This window comes from Coffea arabica, chromosome 5c, assembly GCF_036785885.1.
Source record: "Coffea arabica cultivar ET-39 chromosome 5c, Coffea Arabica ET-39 HiFi, whole genome shotgun sequence".
Classification (NCBI taxonomy): Eukaryota; Viridiplantae; Streptophyta; class Magnoliopsida; order Gentianales; family Rubiaceae; genus Coffea; species Coffea arabica.
Window position 1 is genome coordinate 12,380,226 of NC_092319.1, and position 9,904 is coordinate 12,390,129.

General features: G+C 38.2%; 1 protein-coding gene across 1 annotated transcript; it reads right to left on the minus strand.

Moving 5' to 3' along the window:
* Nucleotides 1–487: 487 nt before the first annotated feature.
* Nucleotides 488–968, minus strand: LOC140007201 (uncharacterized). The gene is made up of 2 exons (XM_072049898.1): nt 642–968; nt 488–535 (listed from the first exon to the last, which is right to left on the minus strand). The coding sequence occupies exons 1-2, from the start codon at nt 966–968 to the stop codon at nt 488–490; spliced, it is 375 nt and encodes a 124-aa protein (XP_071905999.1).
* Between the last annotated feature and the right edge of the window lie 8,936 nt (nt 969–9,904).

The window sequence follows — 9,904 nt, forward strand, 5'->3', positions numbered from 1 at the left end:
ATCATATAAAACGTAATAAAAGCAAGTAAACACATAAATTCACATAAGACGCATAGCACATAATCATGATATCTAAATGCAAATCCCTAGGAAAGCGAGTAACACGTAACACACACAAGCATGCAAAACACACAAAGCAAATAAAGCAAATAGAAACCTAACTATTACATTTGGGGTCTAACTACAATCTAAGGGGGAAAGGAATAAAATAAATAAATAAATCCCTAACTATTACATATTCTATCTAAATACATATCTTGAACCCCCTAACTATTACAATTTGACATTAAATGCCTCTTAAATAATCAAACATTAAATTAAAATAAGGGAAATTTGCCAAATTGGTCCCTAACATTTACCAAAAACACTTTTTTAGTCCTTTACATATAAAATCAGCCAGAATGATCCTTCACATTTAAATTGTGAGCCAATGTGGTCCTATTGCTAGTTTTTGCTTATTTCTCCGGCTAAAAATAGCACGCCCCTCTCACATGGTCATATTTTTAGGGGCAAAACCGGAAACACATTTCATTACCTGTTGAAAGTAAAAGGAATGGACAACCACCAAACTACACATTTCACCTTTGGCTCTCAAAGTTTCAAGAAACCCTAAATTGCATCCCCGAATTAACAAGCATTACTTGGAAATGTACTGCTGATGATGGTCTGATGGCGCCAGCCTCGGCAATCTTAATTCGATTCTCGGGTTTGTTTTTGGCGAGGAGTCTGAGCTCCAAGGTGGCTTGTTTTTGGTCTTCAGGGGATGGAGAATTAAGATCGGAGACGAGCTGGCGGATCAGTTCGTCAGAGGAGCTGTTGTTGTTGTTTTCGGAGGAGGCGCAAGCGATAAGTAGACGTTGGCTCTGGGAAGAAGCGGTGGGGAATTCGCCAGATCTGTCGCTGTTGCAGTCGCTGAAAGCTGAGGAAGAACCATCGTGGATGCTGAGGCCGCTGAAGCTTCGCCCCATATAGGTAAAACTATTGGACTGGACCTCTGTTTCCATTTCTAGTGCAAAAAATGGGATTAGTACATCAAGAATTAGGTGGATGGAGCCTGGAGGGGATGTGAAGACCGAAAACGACAGCGTTTGAGGTTGTATGGGCCCTTTTGAGGTAGTTACCTGTATAAGACCTAGCTATGAGTTGATCATAACCATTTTCATGGAGCTAGCCAGCAAGGGGGTGTGGAGTTCGGGGGGAGTGGGGAGTTCAATAAAAGGCGAAGGCAGGGGATGCAATTTAGGGTTTCTTGAAACTTTGAGAGCCAAAGGTGAAATGTGTATATTGGTGGTTGTCCATTCCTTTTACTTTCAACGGGTAATGAAATGTGTTTCCGGTTTTGCCCCTAAAAATATGACCATGTGAGAGGGGCGTGCTATTTTTAGCCGGAGAAATAAGCAAAAACGAGCAATAGGACCACATTGGCTCACAATTTAAATGTGAAGGACCATTCTGGCTGATTTTATATGTAAAGGACTAAAAAAGTGTTTTTGGTAAATGTTAGGGACCAATTTGGCAAATTTTCCTTAAAATAAATACACTAAATCGAAACAATTAAAGTAAATAAATAAATAAATGAAATAAAACATTCAAAAAGGCATGTAATTAAGCACATAAAGTCACATAGGGGCACATAGGGTCAAGTAAAAATCAAAATAAAGAGTAGAGTATACCTCTCTTGAATTGGTGACCTAATGAAATGGAACTTTTCTTATTTATCCTCCAAAACAAATTAAAAAATCAAGGCATCACTTTAATTAACAAATAATCACATGAAATGAAAATAAACACTAAATTGAATCAATTAAAGTATTTACATAAAAATAAACAACCCATGTTCAAGAAATCAAAACAAACAGGACCTAATTGAAACAATTAAAAAAGTTTAGGAGTCAAATCCCTATTATTATTACAAATATTGGGGTGGTCTAAAATGAAATAAATTAAAATTAAGGGCTTAAATGAAGCCTATCAAAACAAATCATGAAATTCACAAAAATAAATCAAAACCTTCTCATCAAACCCCAAACTAAACATATTACCCAAATCTGAGCCATTTTTACAAAAATCCAAATCAAAACCATAAATCTATAAAAAATTGTTAAACCTTCAAATTGCATCCTAAATTTACAAAATTCTATCTAAAAATCACATTAAGACATACCAAAGAAAGTTAACATTTTAAAAGGATAAATTTTGATTGATTTTTCTAATTTTCTGGGCCATATTGGCATTATAAGGAACGTGAAGGGGTACAGTGCAATTTTGAGAAAATTCCATGCAAGCTTACGAAGAACAGTTTTCTTCTTCAGCAACAATGCTTCTGCAATTTTTACTTCCGCAACCTTCTTCCTTATTCTACCAGGTAGATTAAATGCAAAACTCAAACAAAACTCCCCAGTTTATCAATCTAAAATCAACAAAGCTTCAACCCATTCAATTAACATCATCCGAGCAGGATCATCTATCCCCAGAAAATCCAATCACAGTAGCTAGACATAAATCCAAACCATGAAGACAAACAAGATACTAGGAAAAGAACCCACAACCCATGGATTTAAACACACAAAAAAGAAAAAACGCATACAAAGCTGGAAATTTTTGTTCTTCCCGCAACACTTTGTTTTCAGCTTCAGCATACGCAAAAAAACAGCCATGAACATCCAATGAAACATGCAAACCTGTCAACTAATCCCACAAAAACTCAACCCAACAAAACCATGAAATGACACACGATCAAGGATTCAAAATCCCTCCTCCCCAACAGATTCGCAAAGAAAGGAAGACATCTTTTGTTGCTTCTGCTGGGTTCTTGAATGCTGGGTTCAATTTTCTGGTGGGTTCTTGAATATAATCCAAACACAACTAGTAGCTCAACCAATAAAACTTGGATCAAAACAATGAGATTACCAAGTATTCTTTCCATTTTTCAACATAAAACTCTTTGAGTTGAACACAAAAAATTGAGAACAAAGCATGCAAATCTAGTTCGAAGGAGCTTTCTTACTCGACCGTCTGCAACTTTGCAACGAAACATTTCTGGTCAGACGCAGGTAACAAAACCCCAAACAAACAGCAATCTTTCAAGCCATCCAAAAGGTTATCATACCATACAGAGAGAAAACAGATCCTAAACAGATTCTAGCAACTAAAATGACAAGAAAGGCTGGACTGGAAATTATCACTTCAACGAGACTTCACCAAGACTAGAAATCATCACTTCAGCCGGCATTGGACTGATTGGAGTTTTTTTTTTCTTTTCACCCCATACGTACAAACACACGCTAAACCATTGCAAGACAGCAAAACAGAAGTGACTCCAACATCTCTTGGCTTCGTTCCCCCCCTTTCCCCCAACTAGTGAACTCAAAGGTTCTAGCCAGCTTTGGACTGGCCAGAGTCCTCTTAATCGCATACAAAAAAAAAATGCAAAAGATTTGCTCTTTCGGTTCAAGATTGTCATTTGGGCAGTTTATCAAACAAAAGATGAGCATGAAAAATTTCACCGATTCCCTACTCAAATGAGGTTGCGACTAGCCTCAAAAATTATTAGAAACAAAAGGGACTTCAATCCAGTCAACACATAAAGCATTTATGTCCGAAATCGGGGATAATCAACAGGAGAATTACCATAAGCTAAGTCACAGAATTCATCTTTGAAAGCTTCAAAATCTGAACCGAAATTTAAAGAAAAAGATAACTTACAGTGCTTTCTCTCTCGGTGAAGCTCGCAGGTGACGATGGTGGAGTGAAATGGTGAAAGCTTCGGTGAAGAGCAGCGGCTCCAGTTGCTGCTTTGTGTTGGTGTATTTTAATAAAATCTTAATTTTTTCCTTGACCAAATCTTTACAAGGAGTTATAATAATTTATTTGGAAGTTATTTGAATTATAATTGTGGGAGTTTCATTACAAGGAGTTATAATAATTTATTTGGGAGTTGGATTTATAACCCATTCAAATGTGGATTAATTTTTTAGGTTACAAATTCTACCAATTGACTACAATTTAATATGAAAAAACCGTTACACATTTTCAACCCCTTTTTCTTAAGGTTTTGTAGCTTATAAATAGTGAAATTCTTTGGAGAATTTATACATACACTTCTCTCAACAAAAAATCATTCTAAATACTATTTTCTTCACACTCATTTCTTTCTCCCTCATTCTATTTTCTTTGGGCAAAGTAAGATATTGGGAAGCTTCTGCTTCTCTTGGTTGTGCAGATCAAAGGGAAGCAACAACTATAGAGTTGGGCTGTTGTATCCTGGAGGCAGCGCGCCAGACCTTCTGCATCGGTTTAAAAAATACCGTAGGGGTGCCTATCGTCTTAAAGAAAGCGTTTAACGCGCCTCAGCCCTACCGAACTTTTTAGTAGTTGTCAATTCAAGGTGGTCGGATTGAAGATCAGAAGCTGTTCATCCAATAATTTTAAGATCTAGTTCACACATCAACCCATGCCAAAATAACTTTGATGGTACAAATTATTTGCATTTATTAATGCAATATTGAGGTATGAAATTTTGTGAATTTCTTTGTTAAATTTTTACCAAAGAAATTACGATTACATATATGATTAATTTGGTCTAGAACCAACACTTTGTCTCTTGAAGAATGGCACCTGTGACGCCCCGAAAGAATGAGTGCGAGAACCCGAAAATTTTCTAAGCTTCTAGGGTTTCTTTTATTAATCGCCCGCCTTTTCTACATTTTCTTTCTTAGAAAATTCCCCAGATAATTTTATTGAGTAAATATAGTTTTTAGATGATTTTCCTAGTATCGGAGAGCTTTGAAGAAATTAAGAGCGTATACCGGACGTGGGACCCGCTAGTGCGAAAAGTTCGGAAAAATTCGGTCAATTAGGTTAAGTTTTGGATACTGAGTTTAATTTACCGGGTGTTATGAGATATTTAGAGGTTGCCAAGTGGATTGGTGTAATAGAGACAAAAAAGTTAGGCAAGTAATTAAGGAAGGTGACATGTGTGACTTAGAGATTAATTCCTACTTTTGACTTACTATTCATGCTTTTACCATTTACCATAATAACTTCAAAAATTGACCAAATATCTTCATTTCTAAGCTTCATATGGCCGGCCACCTTCAAGCAACAAGGGAAGAAAATCTCTCCAATTTCTTTGCTCCAAGCTTGTTCAATCTTCACTTTTAACCATTTAATTTTAGATTTACTCCATAAAACCTCTTCACTTAGTGTTTGTGAGTTGTTTGGTGGAGTTGTTTGGGAAGCTAAGGTGACAAGTTGCTCTCCCTCTTATTTTACTAAGGTGAGTAGTGGATGAACCCCTCTCTTCCCTCTAATGATGTTAAATTCATGATTGGTGATAGTATGAGATGCAAGTTTATGGATTAATCTTGATTTTTGGTTGGATTGGTGAAGTTTTATAATTATTGGAGATTTTTCTGTTTTCACATGAATATAATTATGTGGTAATGTATGATGATTGGAAATGATATTTGAGGAATCTAGAAGGTGGAAAAAGTGGTTCATTGCAAGAAATTTCTGTTTTGGAAGAAAATTGAAAAAACTAGGGTTTCATTGTTCTTCATTCTTCCAGGCACTGTAGCTCATAGTTAGGGGCCGAATTGGCCTTGGATTAAAACATGAAAGTTGTAGGAAATAATATTTTCGAGATGTCTGCAAATTTTCAGGTCAATCGGAGCAGCGTAGCTTGAGAAAATTCGAAATTACCCTTGCTGTCCTGGTTTTACCCGAATTGGAGAATTGCATCAGTAATTGGTTATGTTGGTTAGGAATGCTTCAGAATTGGTTGTTGAGATCTTCTGATGAAATGTAGCCCTATATCTTAGCTTTCGGATGGCTTTGGAATTACTGGATTTGGATTTAGGTAGCCTGATTTATGATGTTTGCACCAGAATGCGTTTTGTGAACCTGTTTTTCCGGTTCTGGTGTAGTATATTGTATTTTTGACCTAGTTGTGCTAGGAACTGGACTGAGTGACATTCTGTAATATTGTAGCCCTATCTCTTAGCTTTGAAACGGTGGATCTTACACTTCCATCCGATAACCGTAGTGCCGTTGGTGTTAAAACCGCATAATGACGTCAAAAACTGTTTTTTTGAATTGAAGTTCAATTCCATTTCCGGATTTTCCTGGTTTATTCTAATGCTTATACTTTCTAGTGGAACCTATTATGATGGTATTTGGAATTGGTTTATGACTTGTAAACCAGTTTTATTGTGCTTATTTGAATGGTTAGGACGTGACAGTGATCCAAGGCACTCTTTAGGCGGAGGTGTATGAAATATCACTTGCTTGCTTGGTGAGTGTTCTTGTTTGTTATGTTTCTTGACTATATGACATATGTGAACGATTGATGACATGTTGCATGCTTTCAATGATTGCCAAAACGAGTTTTCTAGGCGAGTGTGTACTTTATCGCACTCGACCTAAATGGTTGTGACATTTTCAATGATTGAACGATTTGAAATGTTATTTGTGCATGAATGTAAGCCTTTGGGCTGAACTGGCCACTGTCCCTTGTTACCGGTCGGCTCGAGCCAGAAGCGGACTCGGTCGGGCGATTTGGTGACATGGGTGAACGTTTTGGTATACTCGAGTATTACCTTGAAGTCTGGTGGAGCCTGGAAAATATCCGGGAAGGGGGTGAATGAATGAATGAGGGTTTTACTTATAAAAAAATGCATTTTCAAATGATTGAAAATATAAGGGAACGAAAGGAGAATGAATGAACGAACGAATGAACGAATGGCTCCTTGTGAGCACGTATCCTTTTCATGAATGTGTTTATCGCTTTCTTTTGTATTTGTATTTTGAATTATTGGTAACATGTAATGAATGCATGGAACTTCTTGTTGCCTATATGTTCGGAACCTTACTGAGCTTATAACTCACCCCGTTAGTTTTGTTTTCCTTAACAGGGGAAGGCGAGCAAGGACGAGAGCCTATATAGACTAGCTGGGTCTAGCTCTTGGTTTTTTTCTTTTGTAATGGTTCTCGCCCTAATGCTTGGCACGGGCTGGTTGTATGGTGAATTGAGAACCTTTGTATATTCAACGTTTGTACTTCCTTTTGAGATAGCAATGTATATAAGTTTCATTTTAAATTTTCGATTTTGCCATATGAATTCTTGTGGTTTTATTTCGGATTTGTTTGAGTGAATGACTGAGTCCCGGCGAGAGCTGGGCAGGCAGTCCGCTAAACCCTTTGGTTCGCCTTAGGGGAAGGTGGGGCTGTCACAATTGGTATCAGAGCCACTTCGCGTGGTCTCTGCGCGGAGTGAGCCTGGACTAAGTGATGAGCAAGTATAAAGGACTAAGTGCTCGTTTGAGCATAAGCTATGAATTGTGAATAGTATAGGCCTTAAATCTTTCTTGTGATACGTGAGGCCAATAGATAGGTATGTCAGGGAGGAATTTTGATTGTAGATAGTTTACTCTTGGGACTGGCCAGCTCGAGAAGTGAATTATCTTATTTCGGATTCTCGTGCCTGAGTACTCCAGAGTTAAGGTGATGTTAAGTATATGAGATTTATATTTTGGGACCATGAACAGGCTTTGTCCGACTAGAATGAATATAAAAGGTCGACGGATATCTGGTTTGATTAGAAAGTGACGTGAGAGATCGAACGGGGTTATTTTAACTGGGACGACATACCACCTTCTCTTCTGATTTGCCTTTGATATGTTAATACATACCCATGTAATATTGACTGCTTTTGATTACTTGCTTGCTTTTGGCTGCTTGCCTAAAGTGATGTGTTTTCTTGTGTGTATGATATGTTATATGTGAATATGCTTATTTGCGTAATTAGTGTGCTAGAAGTTAGTTACTTTCATCATCTTACTGCGCATATTCACTTAATTACCTTTTGGAAAAGAAAAGAAAAGATAGAGGAAAATAGTATGGAGGGAAGACGTAATCGAGGACAAGGTCGTGGCAGTGGAACTAAACGAACCCCAGAACCAAGAGCAGAAAGGGAAACGTCAGCCGAGCAAGAACAAGGACCGAGAGTTGCAACCGGAGACCAAATGACGGCGGCAATGCAACAAATGACGGATATCTTGGCAAGATTAGTGGATCAACAAGGCCAAATACCCGTAAGCCAACCCCAGAACCCTGAGATGGGCGAAGATAAGGCTCTTGAAAGGTTCCAGAAGTTTGCTCCTCCAAAATTCCTTGGCGGGTCCGATCCAGATGTAGCTGAACAATGGATAGAAGCCATGGTTAATATCTTCACAGCCTTAAACTACACTGAGCAGAGGCAAGTGAACTTTGCAGTATTTCAATTTGAGGGACCGGCCCAATCATGGTGGAACGTAATTAGAGCAAAGTGGGAAAGAGAACAGACTATCTGGACATGGGTGAACTTCATAAGAGAATTTAACGAGAAATACCTCCCACCTTTAGTCCAAGAAAGGAGGGAGGAGGAGTTTATTGGGTTACGTCAGGGAACATTAAATGTGGCCGAATATGAAACAAAATTTACAAGATTATCCAAGTTTGCTTCTAAACTGGTAGCCACTGAATGGTGAAGAGTAAGACGGTTCATACAGGGATTAAATTTGGACATCCAGGAGGCGTTAGCGGCGGCACAAGTGAATACCTTCACAGAGGCGCTTCAAAAAGCTCAAAGAATTGAGGAGGCAAAGGCACAGGTAAAGGCCTCCCAAATCCGAAAAAGAGGTACACCTAATAGTATGAATGAGGAATCTAGTGAATTGGTGGCACCTTCTAAAGTGCCGAAAGTGCACCAGTTGTTCCGGCCACCATGGACCTTAGGGGCGGTAGATGAGAGGTCTACAAAAGGGAGTCAAGTGGGACATGGAGGAATTTTCCAAGAAAACCAAAAGATGACTTCTCATTTGACTTGTGGCTACTGCGGAAAAGCCAATCACACTGAAAATGATTATTGGCGGAAAGGACGGAAATGTTTGATTTGCGGAAGCAGTGAACACCAAGTTAGTAGCTGTCCGAGAAGACAGTCACGTGGAAGTAGTACTCCGCAATTGGAGGGGGCTCAATCAAAACAGGCAAATGAAAAAGGAAACCGAATGAGTGTGCCGGCAAAGGCATATGCACTAGGCAGCCAAACAGTTCTGGACTCGTCTGAAGCAAATGAAGGTAAATTTCGAGGACGAAAGTTCTTAAGGAGGGGAGAGTGTGAGGACCCTACAACTTTCACAATTTCCTAGTATTTTATCTACTTTCACTTTCCCTTTTCATGAATCAAAAGAATTGCTACTTATCTCGAAGGAAGGTTTTATTTCACTCGTATGAACGTGGGATTGTGTGCATTAAGTGTTTTTATGTGAGATTGTAGAGATATATGTTAGCTGGAAGTACGGATGAATGCGGCGCGTGAGTGTGGAAAAGAGGAAATGAAAAAGAAGTACCCTGAACTTTTCGTGAGTTAAGGTGAGAAATTTCGAGAGCGAAATTCTTTTAAGGAGGGGAGATTGTGATGCCCCGAAAGAATGAGTGCGAGAACCCGAAAATTTTCTAAGCTTCTAGGGTTTCTTTTATTAATCGCCCGCCTTTTCTACATTTTCTTTCTTAGAAAATTCCCCAGATAATTTTATTGAGTAAAGATAGTTTTTAGATGATTTTCCTAGTATCAGATAGCTTTGGAGAAATTAAGAGCGTATACTGGACATGGGACCCGCTAGTGCGAAAAGTTCAGAAAAATTCGGCCAATTAGGTTAAGTTTTGGATACTGAATTTAATTTACCGGGTGTTATGAGATATTTAGAGGTTGCCAAGTGGATTGGTGTAATAGAGACAAAAAAGTTAGGCAAGTAATTAAGGAATGTGACATGTGTCACTTAGAGATTAATTCCTACTTTTGACTTACTATTCATGCTTTTACCATTTACCATAATAACTTCAAAAATTGACCAAAATATCTTCA